The sequence below is a fragment of the Alligator mississippiensis genome, chromosome 9 (assembly GCF_030867095.1).
Source record: "Alligator mississippiensis isolate rAllMis1 chromosome 9, rAllMis1, whole genome shotgun sequence".
Taxonomy (NCBI): Eukaryota; Metazoa; Chordata; order Crocodylia; family Alligatoridae; genus Alligator; species Alligator mississippiensis.
This window is the reverse complement of record NC_081832.1, coordinates 23,540,730-23,567,408: the sequence shown is the minus strand read 5'-3', so window position 1 is coordinate 23,567,408 and position 26,679 is coordinate 23,540,730. Positions and strand designations below refer to the sequence as shown.

The 26,679-nt window shown below is 52.3% G+C and overlaps 1 protein-coding gene and 1 long non-coding RNA gene across 6 annotated transcripts in view; both read left to right on the top strand.

The window, feature by feature from the left end:
- The first annotated feature begins 412 nt into the window (after positions 1–412).
- TGIF2 (TGFB induced factor homeobox 2) lies at positions 413–11,921 on the top strand. 5 transcript variants are annotated; one of them, XM_059733238.1, is made up of 3 exons: positions 413–771; positions 1,989–2,227; positions 8,555–11,921. In XM_059733238.1, exons 1-3 carry the CDS (start codon positions 753–755, stop codon positions 9,143–9,145), a joined length of 849 nt encoding a protein of 282 aa, XP_059589221.1. In that variant the 5' UTR covers positions 413–752; the 3' UTR covers positions 9,146–11,921. The 5 variants fall into 5 exon arrangements, with proteins under 5 accessions (XP_059589221.1, XP_059589220.1, XP_059589222.1 ...); XM_059733237.1 differs by having other exon boundaries at positions 1,986–2,227; XM_059733239.1 differs by lacking the exon at positions 413–771 and adding an exon at positions 878–1,014.
- Positions 11,922–21,288: 9,367 nt separating this feature from the next.
- LOC132252429 (uncharacterized) overlaps positions 21,289–26,679 on the top strand; it is a 65,314-nt gene continuing 59,923 nt past the window's right edge. The window contains exon 1 of the long non-coding RNA XR_009464341.1: positions 21,289–21,464. This is a non-coding gene — a long non-coding RNA (uncharacterized LOC132252429). The remainder of the gene's footprint in view (positions 21,465–26,679) is intronic.

The window sequence follows — 26,679 nt, the reverse complement described above, 5'->3', positions numbered from 1 at the left end:
CCAAGGCTTTGTTGAGCTGGGTCTTAAAAACCTCCAAGGATGGAGGACTCCACCAGTTCTCTGGGTAACCAGTGCCAGTGCTTCACCACCCTCCTAGTGAGAGAGTTTTCACTGGTATCTAACAAACTTCCGAGATGCTTGGCTTTTCTCAGCCTGTCCTCTCTGCCGGATCCGATGGCTGAGAAGTTGGGCCCTGGCTGCCGCACAGGCAGACCCTCTCACGCAGCAGGGCCGGGGGTTTAATACCAGCCTGGCCCCCGGCGGGACGCGGTTGCTGGGACCTGTTGAAGGCAGCGGCTGCCTCCAGCTCCTGGCTGCGCGCGGCCTCGAGGCCGGCCTGCCCGAAGTTGGGCGCGGGCCGAGCAGCGCCTCCCCCTCGGACACGCGGCCCGGTCCGGGGGCTGCTGAGCCGGCTTGGCGCCAGCCTGTTGCGGGCCGCAGGGGCAGCCCCGCGCCGGGAGGGGCAGAAGCCGCCGGGTTGTTTGTCCGCTAGTCGCAGCGAGGGGCCGTGGCGAGCGGAGGCGCCTCCGCTGCCCGCGGGCCGGCCGCAGCGCGGGGAGGGAGGAGGGGCCGCCCGCCCCGCCCCGCGGTGTCACGGGCGCCGCCGGCCCCGACTGCACGAGCGCCCCGGGCCGGGCCGGGCCGGGCGGGCAGCGGGATCTGACGTCACGGGGGCCCGGCCGAGCTGTCACCGCGTGCCCGGGCCCGTCCCCGCGCACAAAGCCCGAGGGCCGCCGGGGCCGCCGCGCAGCATGAAGCCGAGCAGAAGAAGTGAGTGCGGGCGGCGGCGGCAAACTTTGCGCGGGGCGGGAGGGGCGGGGCGGCTTTGTGTGGTCGCAGCTGTTGCTGCGTCCGGGGGGAGCGCCCGGCCCGGCCCGGCCCGGCCCGGGCAGCGCGGTGCCGTGCGCGGGCCGCGCGCTGACAGCCGGGGCGGACCCGCGAGTTCCTGTTGCTTTCGGAACAAAGAGGCTCTGTCTGCCCCGGATCTGTCACCGCGGCCGCCGCAAACTTTCTGTGCGTCCGTCCCCGCGCGGCCCCCGGCGCCCGCCCGCCTGGCAGCTGCACCGCCGACCCCCCCCACCCCCGGGCTGCTGCACCCCCGGGGCCGGGCGGGGCGGCAGAGCACGGGGCCCCGCGGCGGGGGCTTGCAGCACCGGGGCGGGGGGGCGGGCGGCATTTCCCGTCGCGGCGCCCCGAGACGCCCCCCGCGGCGGCCCGCGCACGGGCCGGGCTCGCTTCTGCCGAGAGTTTTTGTTTGTCTCCCGGCGCGAGGGAACTTCCCGCGGCACGTGACGCCGCCTTTTTGTCTGTGGCGCCGGGGGCTGGCGGCGCCGTGCGCCCTGATCCGGGCCCGGCCGGGCTTGCAAACTTTTCTGCAGTGCGGCCGCTCGGGGTCGGTGCCGCCGGGGCCCACGTGCGGCCGGGCCGGGCCGGGCCGGGCCGGGCCGGGCGTTTGCTGCGCTTCGGCCGCTTCCTCTCACGGGGCCGGGGCTGGTGCCGGGGTGGCCCCGCGGGGGTCCCAGCGCTGGCGGGGGCCGCGGGGCGTAGGCGGGGCAGCCCTGGGGCGAGCACAGCAGGCTTTGAGGAGAACGGCTGGACAGCGGGTGTTGCACCCCCTTCCTTGCGGCACTGAGCCCGGGCCTCGAGTCCGCTCCCCCCTGGTCCTCCAAGGGCTGGATGGAGGCGGTAGAGCTGCCAGGCGTGTGCTTCTGTCTGGGCCCTCACTGGAGCTGGGGCAAGTGGCCTGGTGTCTCCCTCCTGTCCCTATGGCACTAAGGAGCTTCTCTGGGGCTCAGGTTTTGGCCCCTGGATCCCAGACAGGCAGTAGAACAGGAGCCCCCATAAGTGGGAGGTGGGAGGAAAACAGGCAGTGGAGATGGGCTGGAGCTGCCCTGCTCTAGGTCTCTAGCTTGAAGGACTCCCCGTAGTTGTGCTGCCGCAGTAAACTGCCCTGTGATCTGGTCCCTGTTTGGTTTCCACCTCAGCAGGCTTTCCCTCGGAGAGGTTGGTGGGCAGCTGCGCCATGTCGGATAGCGACCTCGGGGAGGACGACGGGGCCGTGTCTCTGGACTTGTCACAGTCGAGCAAGAGGAAGAGGAGGGGGAACCTCCCCAAAGAATCAGTGAAGATCCTACGAGACTGGCTGTACGAGCACAGGTTCAATGCCTACCCCTCTGAGCAGGAGAAGCTCAGCCTGTCTGGACAGACCAACCTCTCGGTGCTGCAGGTGAGAATGTGCCTAGCTTCCACCTCTCTTGTCCGTGTCTGCCCTCCTGGCAACTGTGCAGGCTGACGGGGGCAGCACAGGAGGCTGGGATAGGGGCCTGGTCCTGCCCAAGGATGTTTGATGTGGTTACCCCTTGTACCTGTGTTGGGCCAGGGGGATCTCTGTGGAAGAGCTTGGTGAGGTTTGTCAACAAACCATTTAAACCTAGCACTCTTGAGAGACATGGTGGGAGGAGACCCATTTCACAGAAGCAAACAGGCCAAGAAGGTTAAGATGCACAGCTACTTTCACAATTACAGCACATTTCTGGGGTCCCAGAAGGCCTGCTACATACTGTGTGCACATAAATAGCCCATCTATGTAGTACAGGAGTGCAGCTGCACCTCAAAGTAGTAGGGGCTGGAAAGGAGCAGTGTTTGGCTGTGGGACATGGGTTGCAGCCTTCATGTTTGCAAAATATATTTGTTTGTGGGCTTTTGTAGGCCCTACTGCCTGGTCCAGGTCTTCGACTGCCCGGTTCATTCATAGACTACAGGTCAGATGCAGCCTCCTTTGCCCAAGCTGAGTAGTGTCTACTAGAGATGGGTGAGGTAGGATCTATAAAAAGCATTCTCAGTTCAGTCAGACCACTATGCGGTAGGCATTTTCTTCCTTTCTCTAGCCCCTTTGGATGTGAGGATGGTGTAATTATTATCACAGGGCAGGGGTGAATGTGCTCTGATTTGAGGCATATCTTCACCATGCCCAGAGGAGCCCTTGGGGAAGCAGTTGCAGCCGAGGTGATGGGCTGGTCTGGACTGTGCCACCCACTTGCTTGCACCTGCTCTGAATGAATCATTTCACTTGAGGAGGGCTTGGCTCAACTGAGGGGTGCCTGGAGCAGGGAGACCCAAACCAGAAAGGGGGCAGGGTGTCACCTCCTTTTTTTTTTGCTACTGATGCTTGTTGAGCAGCTATTTTAAACACCTGTTTTCAGTGGCAAAAAATGAGGTGACATCTCCCCAGCATCAGTAAGCCACTGACCACTTGGGTTCTGCTAGGCTGCTCTCGGGATGCCCACGTAGAGAGCCCAGATCATGGTGCTAGGGTTGGGTAGGGCTGTGTGAAGGATTCTGCAGAAACAGGCTAGAGACTGCAAGTTGCAGCTTCAGCAGGCCAGTCCTGGAGAAGTCAGCCTGTGCTGCAGTCATAGGTAGAAGTGGGGAACCCATCTCCTTCACTAGGATCTGTGCCAGGGCATCCTCCTTATTTATTGGACCCCTCTTAAATGGTGAGGTCACAGCTGTATCTCTGCTTGCAGGGATGATGCTGAGAGGGCACACTGGCAACCTGATGGGCAGGGGATCCTCTTAACTGTGCTGGGAGTTGTACTGCTTGCTTAGTCTTCAGGTCTGTACTCACCTGCTGCACCAGGAGGCCGTGCCAGACATGTAACCCCTGAACCGGAGCATCGTCTGTGGACACGAGTGTCTCGGTGGTTGTGGCACAAGTTCTTGCAGGCTTTTTCTGAAGTGGGGTGGCCAAGCTCTCCTTGCCACAAACCAGGGGGCTGCTCAGTGGGGGGGCTTCACTCAGCAGGCTCCCTGGGATGGGTGTAGGGCCCAGCCACCCACCAGTCCGTGTGAAGCTTCTTGAGAGCTGCCACTTACACACTTAATTCCTTAGCACCCCACACACTATGTGCTGGGATTCCTTGCCTTGTGCTGTAATGCAGCCACCCCTGGGCTGAAGCAGGGTAGCTTTTTAATAGAAGGGAGCAATGCCATCTAATGGGACAAAACAAGGAGCAAATGGCTGGAAGGGTGATAGCAAAGTGGATAGATAGTAATTGCCCCAGTTGGGGTCTGGCCAGGGGGCTGCTGCTCAAGTTTTGATCTCAAGGCACTTTCCAGTGGCCAGAAGTGACTACTGACCTTGTTCTTGTATATCTGACTTAAGAGATATCTGCCCTGCCTTAACACAGGGCTCATTGAACCAAAGGATCAGTGCCAGCTTCTAAGCAAAGTGCCTCCTCTTCATCACATCCTGTTGTAAATGGGAATCACTGAATTGTGTACTGACCAGGACTGACTATGCTGAGCAGGGCAGCCAAAGGCCAGAACCCTGCTCCCTATAACAGCTGTGAGATCACACAGTAGCAGCTGGACCAGGCCACTTGATCCTTTTCTTTTGTTGTGAAAAGAGAGAACTCATTGGAGAACAAAACTGAGAAGCTCAAGGCTCTGAAGCTGTACAGGTGACTTGGGTCCCTCTGGCAGAAAGGCTGAAGAGACAGATTGTCAAGCCAGTCAGGTGCACAGTTGTCACCTCACTTCAATGCCTGGTTGTGGTGGCCAGCTATACAGAGTGTGATTTTCCCCTTATTTTTGGGTACCCAGAAGTTGCTGCAGCAAAGCTGTGTGACTGGTGTGGAGGCAGTTGGCCTAGTAGCGCTGCTGCTTCTATGCATAAGATAAAGTTAATATTTTTGGCTGTAAAAAACATGATACAGAGGGTCTAGGTTAAGGTGCTCAGACCCCCATCTCAAAACAGACTTCCCTTTCCATTTGCTTTTCTTATCCCCTCTTCCCACTTGTGCTACAGGTCTGTTTTGGGGGCAGGGAGCAATGCCTCTGAAGTAGACATGCTATCACATCCAGATGTGATGTCAGCAAATCCAGGGTGTAGGAAGGATCTGAGCAGGCCTCTTTCCCTGCCTGCCACTACAGAGAACCAAATGGATGTAGGCCCAAGGGCACAAATTCCTTCTACCCACACACTGAGCACACTGCATTTGGTAAAGGTGGTATCTGGATAGAGGGCACTAGAGCTTCTCTCCTGATGTTTTCATTTAACTCCCCTGCCAGTTGCCTGGGCTTGTAGAGAGCCTCTTCAGATTGGTAGCAAGTACTGGCCACTACCCAGTCGAACGCATGTAGTGGTTTGTTTTTTTAAATCCCTGGGCTCTCGGCTCTGGGACTAGAAGCTGACATACTTTCAGTGGGAGAAGCAAGATTTGTGAGGTGAGGTAATACCTTTTATTGGCCCGATTTTTGCAGTTGGGAGAGAGATTGGACAAGCCTTTCGGCACAAAATGCCCTTCCTCAGGTCTGGGAAAGAAGCAGATACAGCCTGAGCTGAATACCAGTTGGAACAATTGACTCCGTGTGAGCAGCAGCTCTTGATCTCCAGGGAAACCAGGAAGCCATGTATCTCTCTTCTTGCAAAGGAGATAAGAATGTTGTGCCTGATCCCAGGAAACCTGGGACTCAGTGCAAGCTTTGTAGCTTGTGGGTCTGGCATTAACTTAACATCCTTCCCTCCTCCCCCGCTGGTTCTTTCCTTCCGTACCACCTCCCTAACCAAACCAAAACTATCCCCAGGAGCCCAGCAGGCTTTGTGTACGTTACCCATGCATCCACAGTAAATCCTATACTGTGAAGGTTGAACTGGGGACCCCCGTGTCAGGCCAGTAGTGTGAAACAGCTGAGTGGCTTCCAGGCTCCCAGCCCTGTGTGTGCTGCGGGGGGGGGTGACACGAACACAACACAGGGACTGGTACTAGGGTAGAATGAATGCTGGCTTTAAAGGCAGGTTGACTTATTTTTAGGGGGGAAGACAGTTTAAGGCAGAGCCTGTCTGGGTGGTTAAGCCCTGCCTTAGCTGGCTAGTTACAGAACCTGCTGCACCTTAATGGTCATTTAACAAGTAAGTGTGTGGGTGGGTGGGTGGGTGCACATGCGTGCATGTTTTTCCCCACTTCTGATGGCGATCTGTGGTGTGAATCCACAGGCAACAGCATTGCGTATAACAACTGGAAAGTGTAGCTGACTGCAGTCATTGGCTTTCTCCTGTGGGGCCCAGGCTTCGGCTGGTGTAAATCATCTGAGGATCTAGTCTTTACTTGTTGCCCATGTTGTATGTGGCTATTTGTAGGCACCTCACTTTCTAGTTGTAGTGTCCAAACTGAGCGACCTGCATCAGGCAAATGGGGCAAAGCCCAGCAGGACTTTTTATCTGAGGAGTCTGTCTCACTTATCAAAACTTTTAAGAGGTTAGAACATATTTATAGAGCCCAGTCCTCCTAGCAGTAAAATCCAGAACAAGACTTCCCCTTCAGTGAGAGCACAGGATTGGACCTGGGATGGGTCTGGAAGGAACCATTTAAGCAAATCAAAGTAGAACTTAATGTGTTTTTTCTCTCTGATCTTTGAAACCTCCCACAGAACTGACACAGACTTCAGAGGGAGCTTGAGGCTTATGAGATTGGGGGGAGGGTGTATTTATGTATGTGGTTAGGATAACAGTGGCTTGTTTGCAGGCGTTTAAGAAAACCTTGTTTGAAAGACAAAAAAACCTTCCAAGATCATAAGGGCTGTAACTTTCAGTAAGTTGTGGGATTTTTGACCCTAGGGGGAATATTTGGGAGAGATTAGTCACTTTATGTGATTTATACTCTTCTAATTGTTTTCTGTGAAGAACACAGTAGCTTTAATCTATCTGTTTATATTAACGTGTAGAACAGTGCATTGCAAACTGAATTGAACAAACTGCATTTCCTAAAAACTTCCAAAAAATAAAGTCAGAGTCCTGCCCCTTTATTTTTATGTAATAAAATATTTGTATATAATAAATACTTTCAAAAGTTTATTTGAACTTTTTATTTATTTATTTTTTTTGTAGCTTTGCTGTTTGGCAAAATACAGGGAAGTGTTGGAGTACCATTTTTGTAATCCACTGCACTATTAGTAGTCTGTCAGGGTTCTGGTCCTTCACGTAATGAAACCCCCCAAATAATTAAACAAATCTGTACTAATACTGAACAACAACTCTGCAGTTAACTGCCCTTGCATTGTATCCCAGAGGTGGCTGCAATTCCATGACAAGCGGAAGGATTCTGGCTCATGTACACTTTGAAAAGTGCTTCGGGGTGAAAGCCACAACATTGACTGTCACACAAGCGATAAGTCCTCATACTGATGCATGTGTTCCCTGCCCAAGTGTTGCTGACCTGTGTCTCAGCATGCAAACACATTAGTTAATTTGGCTGTCTATTTAGAAAGTTCCTTTCTTTATTTTAACAAAGGAATTCTGTCTCCTACCTGGCCAAGAATGCGTAAACCTATTGAGCTAGATGGAATCTTATATAGAAAGACTGCATCCTCCTGATCAGATCTGGCACCAGGGAAGAAGGCATGCTAGGAATCTTGAAAGAATATCTGAGCTTTGCCCTCAGTTGGCTGGGCAGCCCACAGAGTGGCCAAGCAGCTAGTGTGTTTTCAGGTTACAAGTGTGCAGGTGGGTTTGTGGTCTGGATTAGCTGAGTTCCTATTTTTCCCTCCATCTTACCTGCAACACCTGTGGTCTGATATTGCAGTGAGTCTCCTGATCTCTCTCTGGCCCATTCCCATGCGGTAGTCCTGTGTTCTCTGAAATGGCTCAGCTGGTTATCAGGAGGGTGGGCTGGCCAGGCTCTGCATTTGTTTAGGGTGAGTCCACCTCCCTTTGAAATCCCCAGCAAAGCTCACTGCCTCTACTGGGAGTAGGAGAGGGGTCAGGACCATGTTTGCTGTAGCTCTGTAGAGCTGCAGCAGAACTCTAGCTCCCTCAGCAGAGATGCAGCTGTTTGTAAATCACTGCTACTCCGAGAAGTCTGGTCAGTGGCACTGGCTGTGTCAGTCCCAGTCTGAGTCTGTGTAACTGGGAATCCTCAGAGAAGTGAAACTGGCTAGAGCGGATGAGAGAGCCTAATGGCTCCAGCTGGCACAAGTTCATTCCCAACACAGACTCGGCCCTGCAGACATGTGACTGTCCTGAGCTGTACCTTGGGCCCACTTGTCTCATTGCTGTGTTTCCATCAAATGCAGTTGCTCTTCAGTCTGGTGATTGTCTGGGGTAAGAGCAAGCTGCCTGCCTCTGATGTGATCTCAGGGCTGGATTCTGTCTAGCGCCTCCATGACAGCCGAGCCTAGAGGAGACCTAGCAGACTGAAAGCACAAGGTGGCCAGGTGGACTCTGCCTTTGGGGCCACCTGTCCCCAAAATGGACAGTGCTGGCTGGGACAGGGTCTTTTGTGCAGTCATGACCACAACTTGAAGCTGATGTGTTCAACTGAAATGCCAAGGGAGGGAGGGCAGGTGGCAGCACCTCAGCCTGCCCTCTGCAGAGTAGCCTCAGAGCAGGGAGAGGCTGGGCCAGCAGTGGTCTTGAGTTGTAGCTGAGGGCTTTGCTCATCACTCTCCTTTCTGATGGAGGCCTGCCTTGCTCTGCTGCCAGACCCCCAGGGCTTCTTGCCTGCTGATTCACAGTAGGGATCAGTCTGACAGAGCTGTGTTTGTGTTTCCCCAGATCTGTAACTGGTTCATCAATGCCAGGCGACGACTCCTCCCTGACATGCTTCGCAAGGACGGCAAAGACCCCAACCAGTTCACCATCTCACGCCGAGGGGGCAAGACGTCAGATGTGACCCTGCCGCGGGGAGCTACCACAGGCTCTGGGGTGTTGGTGGTGCCTCCCATGGCCTCAGCTGCCGCGGCTCCCTCCAAGGTGTTGTCCATGTCTGTGTGCCCGCAGATGATCTGTCACCCTGCCCAGCCACTGGCCAGCAACGTGACAGTAGTGAGCACCCACAACAAGGAGCGAGAGAAGCAGGCAGCCTTTCAGCGGGTGGAGCTGGATCCCCACCCCAAGCCACACCTGGGCACGACAAACAGCACCATGGCGCTGCTGGCCAGAACGGATGCAGCCAGCCCTACCAGTGGACTCTTCAACACGCCGCCCCCCACACCCCCTGAATTGTTTGGAGAGGACTTCAGCAGCTTCCAGCTGCTGGTGGAAGTGGCGCTGCAGAAAGCGGCGGAGCTGGAATCTCAGAGGCAGAACGGGCAGCTGCCCCCCTCATTGCACATGGAGCCCCAGGCTGCCCCAGTCTCCAAGTAGCCTGCCTCAGGCCAGTTCCTGCTGCTCTGTTTTTCCTTCCGTTCTACTAGGGTTATTCTGGTTTGGTCTCTGACAGGTGGATTGTTTTCTGCAGTGAGGATCCTCTTCCCAAGTGGGCTGAGCTCAGGCTTTCTCCCACCAGGAGGAGGACCTAATGAATCTGACTACATCCACATCTATGCAAGCTGCTCATCTCAAAAGCAGACTCCCTCTCCTAAGGGGCTACAACATTTTCATGGTGGAGGAGGGTTTATATCATTCATTCAACGTCACTGCATTCTGGAGCTATCACATGGCTTCCACCTTCCTTTCCAACCTGGGTTTCTTATGTGATGGCAAGGGCATCACCTCTATCCAAAGGTGCCCAAAGGAGGTCAGCTCAGCTCCTTCGAAGGATCTCATAGGCTTTGTAGCTGAGTGACCATGACCTCTTAGTACCACACCTGTTTGTTACAACGTCAGACTTTGTACAGAGTTTCCCTTCTGAAACGCCTACTAACTTTCTTTTTTCTTGGCGTAACAAAGGTCCAATCAATGCTTCATTTTGCATGGGTGATGAAAAGAACCTTTTCTTTGATGCAACCTGGGACGAAAAGTTCTTATTTTTGGATTTGCCCCTTGGCTTCAGTCTTCCTCGCATTTTGTGAATTTTGTTGCCAGCTGGCTCATAACCCTGTGGCCTGGAGGGGCAAAGATGGAACTAACTGGAAACATTCAATCTGTGGCATTCTGATGCGTGGAATGAATCGGAAGCCCTAAGGTTATATATTAGGGTTCTGTATATTGCCAGTAAAAACTCTGAGGTGCTGTTTAGCAATTTTATGTGCTGGAAACATTTCCTGATTGTGACTCTCCCTCTCTTTTTCCCTTTTTTTTTAATTATTATTTTCTTCTTAAAGCCCCCGCCCCATTTCCCTGTGTTTCTTTTGAGGTCCAACTGAAGATGTGCACATGGTATCATGGAACAGAGAAACGCTGACAGAAGCAGCTGAGGGCATTTCAGTTTGGGTGGGGAAAGTGGGGTGAACCTATGACTGTGAAATCGTTTTTGTACCTTTTTTTTAATTCCTTTTTTATTTTTTTGGTGGAAAGGGGATATTGTTTGGATATGGAGTATCTGCTTCTCTTCCTACAGTTGTAATATTTCAGTCTGTGTAAGGCTGCATCTCCCTTTTTAAGGAATGAGCAAGGCATTCCCTGAGAAGTAGAGTTCTCTTTGAATCAGCAGCAAGCTGACAAACTGCCTATGAAACATACGCTGGTTGGAGTTTCCTGGAGCCTTGCTTTCATCATGCTGAATGTAGGTACTGCTACACTGGTGGGTGATCTCTAGTGGCCAGCTGGCTTATGCAAAAGGCCAGGTCTTGCAGGGCAACTGAGCCCACACTACATCTGCTGCAGGATTTGGCACATCCTTACCTTACCATGGCCACAACAACAAGGAAAACAGAAACCAACATCTTTAGTCCTATGAATAGTTGCAGTAGCTGGTGGGCGGAGGGGGGTGGAGGTTTGGGTCACAAACTGCAGGCAGAGTGGTTATGAATCCAAATAGCTGTGAGTTACATGACTTGCACCTTTCGTTGAATTGCAGCTCTTGGGCTCTGAGCCAAGAGTGAATGGAAGCTGGGACAACCTGGGTCAGTGAATGTCCCTGTGTTTAAATATTACTTGTTTCACTGTAAATGTAAGTTAAATAGTGATTATATACATACCTATCTATCTTGAGAAACACTAATCCTAGGTTATTAGCCTAATTATTATGTTGCATGAATAGATATTAACGTTAGCAGGATACGATGCTGCAACTTGCTATTGGCATCCGCATCTGCTGCAGACAGGAGATTTTTTGTAAGCAATAGAAAAGAGCAGTGCATTGTGGGACTTGGGACATTAAAGGCAAAAGTGACAGCTTATTGGGGGAATCTCTTAAGTAACCTTCCCAGTGGGAGTAAAAAGGAGAAATCAGGAGCTGCAAGTAATGCTGTCTGTAGCAATTGGACACCCCACTTCCTATGTGTCTTTGACTGTCCAGAGACTTGCTTCTCTGGCCTGCCCCTTGCAGTACTGTGCATCAGTGCATATTAGGTCTGAAATGCGAGCATTCTGTCTTCACTTATGTCTTGGTCCCAGCATGTGCTGGTGCACAGAACCTCACAAGGGGTGAGGCAATGCAAAATCTACCTCTGGGTTCCCTTCAAGGCAGAAGGACAGCTGGTGCACTGTCTGGAAACTTCCTACCCTGGTAATCATGCATAGCATGTTCTGTGCTGTCCTGATGGGGTGTGTTTGGGGAAGGACAGTTGCCATCAGCTTCTCACTACTTCCCCTCATGATCCCTGTTTCACCCTCCTTCCCCCGCCCGAAAAAAGATGAAGGGTGCAGACCTAATCTAGTGCCCCGGTTCCCAACTGTTTCATCCCCAGGCTTTTGATCTTTCAGAAGGACCGGTCAGTCAAGGGAGCCTTCCTTTCTTCTGCTTCCTCCCCTGCCCTGGGAGAGTGGGCAGGCTGGCTGATTGGTGTGGGGGCTGATGTCTATGGCAGAAGGGAGCGAGCAGAGCTTCCACAGTCCTGCTTTTAGCTATCACAGAAGCAACACTGATTTATCCTGTATCATCATGGTGCTGCCCTGATTGGTTGGCTTTGGATGTGGCAAGGGAGTGAAGCAACATGGGGAGGGAAGGAGTCTTTTAATGAAATTTATGGAGCAAAATGAAATGAGAACTACTGTAAATAACTTTGGGGTTTTTTTCCAATAAAGTTTTTTTTTTAAATACATGGTGGCGAGTGATGTGGAAGTGCCAACCTTGAACTCTAAACACTTGGGCTGCTTACAGACATAAAAAAAACCCCAAATAGCTATTTATGTTAAACTTAGCATGCCCCCACATTGAGCCCAGCACATGCGGAGAAGATGCATTGCGTTAGCTGGACCTGGCTTGCCCAATGTCTATAGACTGGGTGCTTCAGTGGGGCTTTTTGGCACTTTAGTCTAATAGCTGATTTGATCCATTCAGTTGCTGTGGAGCCAGGCTGAATTAACACACTCTTCTGGAAGAGGCACTATATGGGTTTTTGTGTTTTTTAAAAATTCATGTCTATCAGCAGCCTTGGCAGCCTGGTTATGTGAAAGCTCATCTAGAGCTGCTATATTTTCAACAACCGAGGCTCTGCATTAAAGGACAACCCCGATCCTAGATATGACCAAGTACACCAGCATGAGGCCCCAGTGTTATGGTGGCATGGAGCTAGTGCATTCTTAAACCTGTTGGGCCGACACCTTTGGCAGTTTTCTTTGGAAGCAACAGGCCTGCAACCTCCTCCTGAGATTTGGGAGCCAAGTTGGGTCCTTCCCTTGGTGTCCTTCCACAGCAGGGTCATGAAGGGCAAACATTTCAGCAGGGTGAAACAATTGCCCCTAGTGACCCTGCTGGACACGTTACATCCATTGCTGTCTTGAGCAATAACAGGTTCCTGTTCTTCTTTCTGTTTGGACCTGAATAATTAAGAGGTTGTAGAAGCTGTGGATCATTAAAGCTAGCACCATACCCCTCTTCCATGGTGAGGGGAGATGCCCAGGCTTGGATACTTTGCTTTGAATGAAGTGACTTACCATAATACCAGGTTATTGTGACCCTGGGTACACTGGGTGTCCTGGGAGCAGGAGAGAAGTGGGGAACAGGGGCTTGGTACAAAACTGACCTTCAGCTCTGCTGTACAACAGCTTGGCCCCCCTCCCCCCATCTGCCTTCTGCCCTGCTGTCTGCAGGAGGAAGCAAAACCTGCTCTGGTTCAGATCCATTGAGAGATGCCACTCAGGGTTTGAAGCTGCACCTGGCATCTGAGCTCGCAGTGCCCCATAGTGGCAGCAGCATAGTATAACAGCATCCCATGGGGATGGATAGGAAGCACCAACATTTCAGCCTGGATTGGCTTTTCCCTCTTCTGCTCAGCTGGGTTTTTTTCCAGAGGTGGGTGAAGTTGGAGTCTCTTTGCTGTCCTCAACCAGGAAGGAGCCAGTGGGACAAAATGTTTAATGGCTGATAAAAGTCATACGTGTAGTTCAGGTGAGATCTTCTAGTGGCAGAGTCTGAGGGGTTGGTAGGACACCAACTTGTGCCGACTCGCTGGCAATTTATTAGTGGAACAGCTATGGCATGGTTCAGTCTTACATATAATGGAGCTGTAAACCAGACTGGTTGTTGGTATTTGCCTACAGAAATGTGTCCCCTGCTTTCCTATGCTGGACTCACAGGAATTGGCAGATCTTTTCCCAGGCTTCCACTGCAAAAAAACAAAACTGTCTCATGCTCCCTGCCAGCTCTGGTGGTCACAGCCACTGTGGATTTAGGAAGACCTTGGGCATCCAACAAGTGAGACAGCAGTTTTGTTCCTCTCCAATGGGTTCTGCTATAGAGGCCATTCTGTATTTGGGGAAGGCTGACATTAGCAGTGGGTCAGCCTGATTGGCTTCTGTCTGAGCTCACACTGACACTGTTGCCTTCACTCCAGAGGAAATACCAAAGCTGTTAAGCCATATCCTCAGCTCAGGTGCAATCAGTGTGGGCCCACGTAACTGGCAACTCTGCTGACTTGCACCAGCTGGATTTTTACATCTTTTTAGCACTTAGAGGTAAAGTCCTCAACTTCAAATTGACGGAGCAGTTTGGTGGGGGAGCAGGAGACAAAAGAGAAAGTCCATCCTATTCCTCTGCATCTAAGGCTAGTTCCTATAAGTAACCCTGTGTGTGGTAATAATCCAGGAGTGAGAAGCCCATGGTCTAATGCAGGGGTGTCCAAACCATTTGCCCCCACAGGTCAGATCAAGACTGCAGGACTTCTTGTGGCCAGACAACCCACCTCCAGTAGTGTGGTAGCAGCTTGTCACCCAGGAGATGAATGCTGCTGCTACTCACCCCCTTTCTCTGCTGCCACTCTTAGTTGCCAGTAGTAACAAAGACCCCAAACTGGCAGTGGGCAAGAGGACTGAGGGAGGAAGGCAGCAGCAGTGTTCAGCCATGCTGTTTCAGAGCTTGCACCAGCAAGCCCCACAGGCTGCTAGTTGGGCAGCCCTGCTCTAGGTATATACATGGCTCAGATCCCTCTAGTAACATTCGTGGGCTTTATCTTACTATGTTCCCAGAAGGCAGGCAAGTGGTATCTCCATTTCACCCATGCAGGGGCATGTGAGATGTCTGAATGGAGCAAGGTGCTGAGTCCATATCCTAGTGCTCAGGCTGTGGTCAGGACTGTGCGATGACCTTTGGCTAGAACAGCTCTGTTGGACAGGAGGTAGCTTATGCAGACAGTTGTGCCAGCAAAGGCCCCTTTTGATGGGTGCCATTATACCAACAAACAGGCACTTGGGCCAGCCCAGGTTTATCTTGTTTGTGGCACTCAGACAAAGCTGTGCTGGCAGAAATAGCATATGGCTGGTATCAGCCATGTGCACACTAGGAACCCTGAGGGGGCCTACAGGACCCTGGGGTATGGTGCTGGCAAAGCACTCCAAGAAGAGAGAGAGCCTGCATCTGTGTGGAAGTTCTGTGCTGCCTGAGGATACCTGGGTGCTAGAGACCTACAGAGCACCCCCTGGGCAGATACATCTCCTGGCAAGTCCTGGCTTTGCACCAGCCTAGGAAAACAAACTAGGCGAGTCAAAGCACCGGTTTGGTCACATAACTGTCTGCACTAGAGGTTTTGGCTGGCACAGTAATGGTATCAAGGATTGCTCTTCTTCAGTGTCCAGCCAACACAGCTGTGCCTCAATCCTCAGTTCAGTGCTCTGTTCTCCAAATCAACCTTAGTGCCCTGGGAATAGCACACCTTGATGACAGGGCAGACTGACCTGGACTTCAGAGTACCAAGCTGGAGCCATGCCACCCAAGCTCTGTCCCTTGTGACCTTGGGTAAGTTGCTTCCTCTCCATGGGCCACACATGCCCACCTGGATGGTGATACTCCCTTCCTGTAAAGCAGCGGTGACAAACCAGGCTCATGGGCTGGATCCAGCCTGCAGAGTCACACTATTTGGCCCGCCAGGGCAGGCTAGGGGGCATGGTAGCAGGGGCACCACCTGCCACAGACTCTGTGGCCCAGTTGGACATAACCATTGGTGACAGAGAGTTAGCAGGGGCTGTGCTGACAGCCCTGCTTGTTCTGCAGCTCCCAACCACTTTCCACATTGCTGCTGCAGCCCTTGGCTCCATTGTCACTGCCTCTGTTGCAGCTGCCACTTGCCCCATGGATCTGGCCCCACAGTCCAGATCCACTCTGGGGTATGGGGTAAGTTTGGTACTCCTGTAAAGCATATCTATGAGGAGTGCCATTCAGTCAGGACAGCCTGAAAGCAAGCAGTAGCTGAGGGGGAGGAAGATTTTCTGGGAGAATGTGGTTGAAGGAAGAGAAAAAGGCACTAGGCAAGGACAGAGGGGGCCCTGAAAGGAGGTTTGGGAGAAAAAGCAGTGTGGCAAAGCTGGAACTCCCTGACTAGCCACAGTGCTAGTCTCCCACCTGCCTCTGGGCACACTGCTTGCCTTATTAAAAAATTAAGGTCTTGATTAGGTGGGAGGCTGCCCTTCATATGCCCTGTTCTCCTGAGCCTATGTATGCAGCTCCAACCACCCCTATACTGCATCCCAAGCCTGGCAGATGTTCCCAACAGCTAAGCTCTGCTCCAGCCTGAGGCTAGGCTCAACTCATCCCAGTGTCAGGCCTCTCCCTTTCCATCCTATCATGGGCCACACCACTCCACCCCCCACGCAGCCTCTCTCATTCCACTGCCTTTGTGGGGCCACTCTCATACCGCCCCTCCTTTTCCCCGGGGCCACACTCACCCTGCCCTCACCTGGAGGGTCCTGGGGCTTGTTTCCCTGTACCTCCCAGCCAGCAAGCGCATGGCCTCTTCCGCAGCCCCAATCCAAGCGAGCACTGGGCGGTTTGCAGAACACTGGAGTGACTGCCTCTGGTCTCTGGCTGGGTCATTCCCCCAGCTGCTCTAAATTAAGGGCTCCTGACTCACCCTGATGTTTACTCCCGACACTTCCTCAGCCACCCCACCCAAATCGGCCTCTGGCCCACCTGTGGCCTCAGGTGCCTGAAGGCTTACCTGGACCTAACTCAGCCCCCATATTAGCAGGGCCTACACGCAAGCCCCCTGCTCACCAGGGCCCTCTTCGCTCCCCATCCTCACAGGGCCTCATCTCAGTCCCCCTGTTCACAGGGCCTCACTACTTACCCTCTCTCCAGGCCTGCACCAGGGTGGTAGTTGGGAGGCTGTTGGGTGCCCCACTGCACCCCACTCTACACCACTGAGGCACATACTCCACCCCATATGCTAGGGTCAAACACCCCCCACAGGCTCAGGTGCCCCTCACTAGTGTGCCTGGCCCACCACTCCCACCCCTTGGGGTCTTGCACCTCACATGGGCTCAGGTGCCTGCAGCTGTGCCTGACCCCCAAGTGCCTCTGATGTGACCCACCCAGAGGTAGGAGCTGGGGTTTAGACACCCCTCCTTGCCTCTCACCAGGGTGGTAACGACCAGCATATCCTGGGGACTCCCACACCACTAGGAGTCCCACCAGGCCACCCATCCCCAACAGGGTGCAGTTTTAGGTCATGCCCAGGACCAAGAGCCTCCAAACCATCCCCAAGCACTCTTGCCCTTACCTCCAAGTGTTAGCAGAGCAGCAGCTCTACCAAGAGATGTTGTTTCCTCAGTGCTAGGCACCAAACTGCTGCCTCCAGCCCTGCTGGCCTGCCTCTTCAGGCTCTTAAAGTAGCAGACAGCAGAGGAGCTCTGCCACACACCTTCCCCCCTTAGAAGAGTTCCTGGGGAAAGGTTACTGCTGCTGCTCGGCTCCTCTCAGAGCCTGTGAAAGCCCTCGAGTGGCAAGCACCCCCCCCCCCCCCCAAAGGTGCTCTGCCACAAGCAGCTAGAAGAGGAGTGAGAGGAGCAAACGCAAACAGGCCGTGGCAGCAAGAACACGGACGGGGGTGCGATGCAGTTAGGCACAGCTGTGCAAGGGGGTGGTTGGAGTGGCAGGTAAGGGACATGCCTCGGTTGTGCCTGCTAGCTTGGTCTCTCCAAGCATGGTACTTTCTGCTGCTCCCACTGAGTCAGAGAAACCCTCATAATGCTGGGTCCCCTCCTCTCCCAGGAGCAGAAAGGCCTTTTCTGGCCCTGCCACATGTGTGACCTAAGGGAGATACTAGAGAAGTGGTTCCCATAGATGGGGCAGGAGCTGAGCAGGTTGTAGAGAGGAGCTTCAGCAGTAGAGATAATAAAGGGTTTACACAGACCTGAGAGAAGAAGAAGCAACATGACTGAGCAAGAAAGTCTAGTTGTGGAGAAAGGGGAGGAGCTGTTGGTGCCAGCTCCCTGGGGTACAGAGCGGGCAATGGGGTGGGGGGCAGGGCTGGGGCAGTAGGGAGATGCATTGGGGGAAGGGTGAGGAAGGTGCTGTTTTGTGAGCTAAACCTGGAGGAAGTGGCATACAATCCAGCTGCTGGAAGGTGCCAGGTGTGAGGCTTCCCCTTGACCAGAAATACCCTGGGCTCTCACCAGCAGGGGCTGGGGTAGTGTTATTTCCAGGCTGTGGGACCACTTCTTTGCTAACAAAAGTATTGTGCCCTGCTCAGTTCCTCCCCAGTGAAACAGTTAACCTAAAAAAAACAGCAGCCCCCGTGCCCCTCAATCCTTTGTAACATGTGGGTCGCTAGAGGGCAGCCTTTGTCTGCTGTCAGCCACTGAGCACACAGCTGTAATAAGGCAGCAAGTTATATTCACTGTAGAGTGCATTAGCAACATCTCACTGGAAGAAACAAGATATAATATTGCCATCAGCTTGATGGGCTTCAGTGTCCCAATTTTTGGTAGGCAGGCCCTCCCAGCCTGCTTTGAGATGTGGACACAGCTGCAATCACCACATGTGCTTACTTTGTAAAATGAGCTCTGTAAAATCGGGCCCTCAGCCTGGAAGGGGTTAGTGCACCAGCTCCGATCCCAAGCCTACTGTTTTGTGGATGGCTGCTGGGAGTCAACACAGCCATAAGTGCAGCCCCCTTCTTGCTGCCAGCTGGGGGAAACAGCAAGGGAATCCAAACACCAGAACTGCCAGCTCACACTGCGTAGAGTGACCAACTGTGCTGGATTTCCCAGGACAGGCCTGGATTTTAGATCTATATTCCATTGTCCCTAAAGAGTTCCTCCAGTGACAGTTTTACTCTGAATTTCTGTTCCAGCCCTAATCCCAAACACTTGGACAGCACGAGGAAGCCTCCTGCTGAGGCTGTGGGCTGATTAGTTCTGCAGAGGGCTGGCTAGTTATGTCAGGAGCTGCATAACCCACATGCAGCAGCAACACTTACCCAAATGGGAGGCATTACAAGCTGGGATCCTCTATAGGTCTATCAACTGCACAGTCAAACCTATGGCTGAGATGAAGGCACAGGACAGTGGAGCAAGTCAAGAACCTGCAGTGGAAGGTACTTTTTTCTTTTCGATGTTTCAGTTTGTCTCCGGTGCTTGTAATCAGGAACACATTGTTGCCTGTGATCCCTTAAGTCTAGCCTCTTTCCCTCATTAGGTTGCTGCAAACAAATTGCACAGTACACAAAGGAGATCTGAAGTCCATCAGGAAACTCAGGACCTTGTCAGCCTTTGAACTGGTGAAGTCCTGCCTTCCTGCTCTCTGTTGTTGTTTGGACCTCTTTGGGAATCCCTGAAGACTGAAGGCTTCTGTACATCGCAGTAGATTTGGTCATGGAGTGTATGCAGCTATATATGCTTCATCCAATGCAGCTTGTAGGGATGCCCTGGCTCTCAGTCATTCCTGGAGCAGGAGAGCTTTCAGCCATTTTGAGGACCTCTGTCCATAAACTGGAATACTTTATCCCAAAACAGTTAGTCACACCTCACCCAGAGGTCCTGGGATCTGGTCATGTGCACTGGCATGCTATGCTAATGGACCCTTTTAGGGTCATACTTTTGCGGTGCCAGCTGGGGAGACCTCTGCTAAGTCAAGTCTCTCTCTCGGATGTTTATTATTTTGAGCAATCCTGGCACTGCATGCAAGTGGGAACCCTCAAAGGCTAAGGGACAGAGCATTGTCTATTGTCTCTTTTAGATATAGCCAGTTTAGAGGACCTGGACAGTTCCTCATAGACTTGCTGTGCTAACGAGCCAGGCACACAGCAGCATGGAACATCGAGCCACTTATGAGAGTTGTTCTGAGTCTCTGCCACTGGGATTTCCCTAGGCTCAGCTGCAAGTCTCACGAGAACCTGGAAAATGTTGAAACCACCTGAAAGACCAAGGGTCAAAGGCTCCCAGCCCTGTCACAGGAGGAACAAGATACTGATGCCAAGTCAATTGTTCCTCCTCATGCTGGTCCAGGTAATGTGACTGTTGAAGCTGCTCTACTCAATCTGACGATGGCTTGTAGGGGAAGGTGATTCACCCTAGAAGTGGGGTTGTAAGAGTGAGTCTGCAGAACTTGAGGAGCCCAACAGGCCAGCACTGGAAGTTATGACAGGGGACTGGAGTCCATCAGGGTAAAAAGGAGTGCAGTTCCTGGTGGATTCCTGTCTCTCATGGCTCTGGAGATAGTTTTTTGCATTTCCTCTCAGATTTCCAGAAAGGAACCCAAGGAGAGAAGTGGGGAGTCTCCTTACCGTGAGGTGATGGAAAGGATGAAAGCAAATACACATCTTCCAGGCAGCAAGCCAAACCTCCTAGTGTCCTAGAGCAACTGGACTAAACAAGCCGTTCTTGTCTTTGGGTCTCAGCAGTCACAGGCAGGTTATCTTAGCTGAAGCAGCAGGCTGGGAAAATAATGGCTTACCAGGTGATAGCTCAGGGAGTGACTGGGGAAGATTTTGGAGGTCTGGCCTGGACTTGGCTCTTCTCACAGTCTGAGAAAGCCTCCCTAGAGCACACTAACAGCTAAAGCTTTATATAGGAAACCCTGTATTTTCTGTCAGCCTGGGGAAGGAGTGGCTAAATGGAACAGCAATGCAGGTTTATTGGTTCTTCTTTCAACCAGACAACACATGGACACAACTGTAGTAGAATTCAAACTTCTGAAATGCAGCCTCTGCTATAAGAGCAAAGGCCCAGAGAAACTTAGTACAAGTTGTCAACAGGGTACTCTAAAAAGGACAAAGTAAGCACAGCTGACAAGCTAATCCTTTTTTTTTTTTTTGTTTGTTTGTTTTTAAATAAAATTTTCGTGTTCCAAGCCAAATCAGCCAAATCAAGTCTACATCCATGAGTTGGTCCAGAACCATAAGTGTCCCTATAACTGGCAAATATCCTCCACACCCACCAGGGGCTTCAGATATTTCTAAAGTTTTTTGGCAGGCATCTTATGTGCAGGCCCAAGTCCGGAGACTTGGGGTTCAGATGCCCCCAAGTTTCACCTGCTCTCAGGCATATGGACATAGGAGCAAGCTAGGGCGGAGCCTCCCATTTCCATAAAGTGGGCTTTAAACCCCAACACCTTGGTGGGTACTGAACCACACCAGAAGAACAGTTATCCCTGGGAGCACTTAAGGAAAACTGCCTTCATGGACCCAGATACATGATGTTTCTCCTGTCAGGAAACCTACCACAAGGATAGGCTAGCGAAGCCCATCTGACTAGCTAATCCAGCAAGCACAGAGCAGGGGCAGGTCTCTGCTGCAGAGGATGAGAGTAGTGAGGAGCAGCTGGGTCTGTCCTGTCCTTCATGCCCTCAGGTGGCAGTGAGGGTGTGTGGACACCTGGGTACAGGTGTGGTTCTAACAGATCTTCCCTGCTAACCTTGAACCCCTGGTGCTGCATGCTGGGCATGGGATCTACACAGATAAATACTGGAAATCAAACCATTTATCACACCCACCTCTTATTTTTGTGGGGTCCTGCTGATGCTCCATTCCTGCTGTCCCTTAAAGACACTCAACCTTTAGCAAGGTAGCACAGGATAATGAACAGAAGGAGAAACTCAGATTTCACTTTTCTGAACACCATACTTGTGAGAGCAGCTAGTCAAGGCTGTAACTTTTACAGGCTCTGGGAAAGCCCTGCCTCCCCTTGCCTTATTGGTCAGGAGTATCTCCCTCCCATATCTGAGGCTGCCTAAATAGGAGGAATCCCTCCTTTTTGGAAGGGGAGGAGGGAAAGGGTGAGTCTAGTATTTAGCTAGTTTAGTACTGAGCAGCTGGCTGAGCACCTGCAGGGGAAAGCAGAGATGGGTGCTCTTTCTGCTGGAAGGGATGTGACACACATGGATCAGCTGAGGAGATGAAGGGCTGGCCATCTCCAGAAGATAACAGAGGTGGGAGAACAAGGCTTCCAGGTCCCATCAGAAATCTTGGGGTTCTAGATGAGAGGCTAGACAGGAGACCTGGGGGCTGGGAGAGGGGTTAGCTTGGGGTGTTACTTTGGGAGAGGAGTTGGTGGGGAGGGGATTGCTTGCATGGCCTTGAAGCAGTTGAATCCTTCCCCTTCTGGATGGACCCCTAGTAACGAGGCGGGGAGAGTGCACTTGTGCAGTGTGAACAGGAGCAATTGCTGTTCCTCTCCTCCTCCCCCTTCTGATGACCTAGAAGAGCAAGTAGGATTTCTCTGTGATGCCCAGTTCTCCTCTTGGCTGTAGGAGGGCTCTAAACCCACTTGTTTCAGGGGTGGATATGGGGCAAGTCAGGTGATAGGTGGGATCTGAAATGATGCTTACAAAGATCATGGTGCCCATTGGCTCTTGTTATTCCTCACTTGCAATAGACTAACCATGCTTAAGTCCTGCCTAGAAGCCTTTGTCTTCTGATCATAGATTAGTTTGCAAAAGGTTGATTGATCTATCAGGGAGAGAGGGAAGGCAAGAAGAACGAGACCCACAAAAGATGACTTGACCTGCTCACAGTCATACAGCAGGTCAGTGATGGGGCCAAGAGCAGAACCGTGTGGCTTGATATACAATGATCGTTGACCCCTGCTGCCTCTGACCTTGGCAGGTTACTAAAAGCAAGACAGGCTCCATTCCAAATGGCAATGCAGAGCACATGTCTGGGTGGGAGTGTTGGGAAGCCAGTAGGTAGAGGGACTTAGCTTAAGTTTGTCTGGAGGATTTTTATTGGTGGGAGGGAAACGGACTCGCCATACTGGGTTGGGCCTTTCTTTGGGGGCAGGGTGGGTCTGAGAGCTACTAGAGTGGGGTCTGCAGGGGTTTTGTTCTGGGAAAGGATGTAGGAGAGGGCTGAGTGGGTGCAAGTTGTGGGGAGGGAAGAGGAATGGGATGGCTGTATATTGGGGGAATTATGTGAAGGAATTGGAGGTTAGGGTAAGGGGAGGGAGCTAGGCTGCTAGTGGCAGGTCTATTTCCATTTCCTCCAGGCCCCTGAGATTCAGCAAACCTGCTCTTTCATCAATTTCTCCTGGGGAGGAGGTGGTTGGAGAGCTAAGGGGAGGGAACTGAGGGGCCTTCACTGTCTCTGCTGGCCTGAAGAAAGGGACTGGTCATTTCCCTGTTCCTGAGCTGAGATCAGTAGCTCCCTGAGCACTTTCTTCCTACAGCCTGGGAAGGTGGGGCTATGGGAGATCCCTGTCCTGGCATCAGCCAGCATCCTTGGGATGTTGCTGCTCCCTTGGGACAGCTGCTCCTGTCTGTGGGATTAGCTACAGGGGAATCAGTCAGTGTCCCCAGTTCTCACTGATGGTGGCCTCTGCCCCAAGTCCTTTTAAGCATTTCCTTTTACCTGGTGTGGAAAAGGCTCCAGGAACTTTGAGTCAAACCTTGATGTAGCTTCCCATACCAAACAAAACAGATCCTTCCCAGGGCCACATGGGGGAGCAGGAGGGACTGAGAGAATAGGAGCAAAGGGAGCTGGGGGATCCTCTCGAAGCTGTTAGATTTGTGGAATCCAAACTTTTTGGAAGACATGCCACAAATTAGCCCAAGACCCTGAGTGCCACTTTGTTCCCTTTCTTCTGCCTTGCTTTCTGCTTTCTCTCCTATCTGCAGCTGTGTTGCCTGTTCTCCCCCACCCCCTCAGCTGCTGTATACCACACAGAAAGTTCTGCCTATGCCACTTAAGCCACAGGTTGGTCACCCCTGTGCCAGATGGAAGTCAGGAGGAGGACCCAGCTCAGCCAGATTGGAGGAGCACTTGGAAACCATAAATTGCTGGTATGAGCAAGAGAGTGAGCTGGCCTGCATGCAGCCCATATATTGCAACAGATGCCTACCCTCCTGCAAGATAGTGATTGTGGATCATGCCCCACCCAGCAGTAGCATAGCTAAAAGTGGGGTTGACTAGGGCACCAGGCCTGGGCATTGAATTAAGGTGGGGAGGGGGTGTGCAAAAATAGTAGCTACTGCACTGTCATCCTGGCCACCAGTGCCACTGCTGACAGCACAACCACTGGTGCTACCCAGTGTGCAGAAGTGCTCAGGGCTGCCTCAGCTAGCACCCACTCCTGCTGGGCCTGGGCAACAGCTAGAGGCTTGTGCAACCAAGTGGTTTGAAGCCTGTACCAGGTAGTGGTGGCTGCACAGCTGAAAAACATGAGGAAGATTTTTCTGTGCTGAGCAATGGTTGCCCATGAGGGTGAGAGCTGTCCTGGGCATGGAGGACAGCACAACAGCCTTATGGAAGATGGCTCCCTAGGATGTGGCCAGGAACTCCTGAATGGGTGCAGGGTACCCCAGGCAATGCTGCAGAAGTGTGCGAGTGAGGTGACTGTTATCCCAGAGACTGCTGAGACACTGCAACAACTGGGCTGTGCAGGACTTATGGATGGACCCCTAGCTGCCCATTTGGTTCCTTATTTTCCTAGTATGTCAGCTGGTGTAGCAGAAAGCCCCCTTTTCCTCTTGCCTGTATTTGCTTTCCCCTCTTTGGATATGTTTCTCCTCTTCTACCTTTTCTTCCTTCCTCTTTCTTTCACTATAAGAAATTGTGTTTTAAAGTTTGTATGTGTGTATTTTGTATCTCCCTTTGTATTTCGGTATTTGTATCTATTTGTGTGCCATGGCATTACTCTTGTAGCTTATATTTTATACTCTTCGCCTTCTAACTAAATGTGTTTTAGTTTTGGAAGTACATTATACACTGTAACAATGTTAACAAGGCAGGAATCATACCGCAGCTTCCCTGTATCAGGTGGGCCCCTGAAAGAGCAAGTGAATTGGTGATTGAATGCATAACACAGTAGCAGGCTTTGGCAACAAGCAATAATTAACACCTAGGGAAACCACAGATCAACCAAGGGAAGAAATCAATGGGAGACAATGTAGCAACCAGGAATTCTCTAAACTTCACTGCTAGAGGGCTAGAAGCCCCGGTCTGAGTTACTCAATGCCGGGGACCAACTTTTGGGGCTGAATATCTCCAGATCAACTGCTCCCAGAGCCCTATTCAAAATTCATCAATGGACTCCCAAACCTGCACGTACATGCGGATGACCCCTGGGGCTGACAGATGCCATCCAGTAGCCACCGAGGGGAAAGTCCCATGAGGGTCAACGACCCCTGGATTGGGCAAACCTGAAAACTGGGGAGTCACCAAAGTCTGCCAAGGACAGATAAAAAGCAGTGAAGAGTGACCCTCAGTGGCACCCTCTCGATCTCCAACTTGACCAGCACCCTACCTGTCCAACCAGAAGGACCAGCTGGCAACCCTCTTCTGGAGGATAACACCACACTGGAAGAAGCCTCGACTGGCCATCGATGGCAGACTCCAGCGCTTGTAGGATAGGTATACCCGACTCTGGTGCCCCCCCCCCCCCAGATTTGTAGCTCACTACTGTGTGTGTGGGGACCAGCCCCAAGGTTATGATTTGATTTCATTACAGTGTTTCAATCCGCCTAATAAACCAGAATTTTAAGGATCCCAAGTTGGACATTTGTAGCCAACACTGGCTACTCTGAGGTGAGGTGGAGGCTTTGGTGCATCACCACAGTAGGTTCTTGGATGTGCACTGAGAGTGAACAGACTCTGTGCACAAAGCCTGAGTTAAAAATTCTAGACCCTTGAAGAGGGGACAGAGTAGAGAACACAATTTTCCCCAGAAGCATTGACTGTCTCTGCTTTCTCCGTATCTGCCTGGGCAACAGCCCCTTCTACCAGAGATATAGAATTTTTTCCCTGGTGTACACTAAGGTAGAGAGAGTTGGCTACTCAGCCAGCCCAAGGTGGTGGTGGAAAGTCCTTTTGGGATGCTGGAAGCCAGATGGAGACTTGTCCATGGCTCATGACTGATCTAAGAGACTGGGATTTGCCAGCACCATTTTACGTAGTATAGATGACACTTTCAGTGACAGCAAGTGCCCAGAATGTCTGCTTCCAACCAGTGAGCATCCTGGGACAGATGCTCACTGGTCCCATGTGCACTGCCTTTCAGATGGGGGCAGGAGGGCATGAACCTGGGCATTCAGCAATAGTGTTGTTGTTGGGGTTTATTTTTTGGAAGATGCTGGGTTTCCCTTTACATATTAAAGAAAACAGATTTGTAGTATGATGGATCAAGTAGTGAAATATACCCTCAGACTACTGGGCAGATGTGAATTAGCTGCCAAGGAACTCTAAGGAGGCAAAATCCACATGCTTTCCTGTGGGAAGCATGAAATCAGTCTGGGTAAAACCTCCATTTGAGGAAGCAAAGTCCCTATCCCATCTGGAGAGTGGGTGTGTAACAGGGGGCCTGCTCTGGGCCAATCTTCATGGCCCGCCCAGCTGTTCTTGGGCCAACCACCCGCCTCCTCGCCCACCATGCCTTGATGTTAATTGATTAATTAATTGATGTCAGTTAAGCAGGAGGCTACCCATTTTGCTGCCCCGATGCCAGGGGTGCTCTCTGCGGCTCCTTTCCTCCTCTATACCGCAGCCCAAGCCTTGCAGATGGCATCTTGATGTTTACATAATCACCGGCCCCCACACTGGGCCCCAGAATCATCCTAACAGGACTCCTCCATGATCCTTCCACTCAGGCAGCCTCTCCGCCTTCATTCAGGCTACCTAGCCCCCCGAAACTAATTTTCCCCTCTCAGGTGTGGTCCCCCAGGACCTCTGGCTACCAGCCCTGGCCCACCTCCGGGCCAGTTGGGACCCCAGGCCCCCGGCTCTTGGGCATCCCTCACAGCGGGCCCCTGGCCCTTTTGACTGTCCTGGCCCCGGCCCCAGCATGGGCCAGTCGAGGGTACTCTCTTGTTCAGGTCAAGTCTCTGGCCCCTCACCATCTCCAGGGGTCTGCCCTCTGGGCCCCTCACACAAACCCAGGGGTTACCTACCCAGTGGTGGGGGCTAGGGGTTAAGGCACCCCAACCCACCTGTCACCAGGGTGGTAACTGGCCTGGCATTTCCTGGGGGCTCCCACACCACTGAGAGCCTCACCAGGCCACCCACTCCCCACAGGGTGCAGTTTTAGGTCCTGCCCAGTACCAGGAGCCTCCTGACCATCCCCTACAGCTCCTCCCTTACCTCCGGATGTAAATCTCAGCAGCCCTCCAGCCAGGCAATATTGTTGCCTGCCCTCCAGCAGCTAAACCCCTGACT

What these genes read in the sequence shown, in the direction of transcription:
- TGIF2 (XM_019484663.2), top strand. Translation starts at nt 1,678, where the DNA reads ATGGAGGCGGTAGAGCTGCCAGGCGTGTGCTTCTGTCTGGGCCCTCAC. An exon ending in GGGCCCTCACTGGAGCTGGG is followed by an intron (nt 1,736 to 1,988) that starts GCAAGTGGCCTG and finishes CCACCTCAGCAG; the next exon opens with GCTTTCCCTCGGAGAGGTTG. An exon ending in CCAACCTCTCGGTGCTGCAG is followed by an intron (nt 2,228 to 8,554) that starts GTGAGAATGTGC and finishes GTGTTTCCCCAG; the next exon opens with ATCTGTAACTGGTTCATCAA.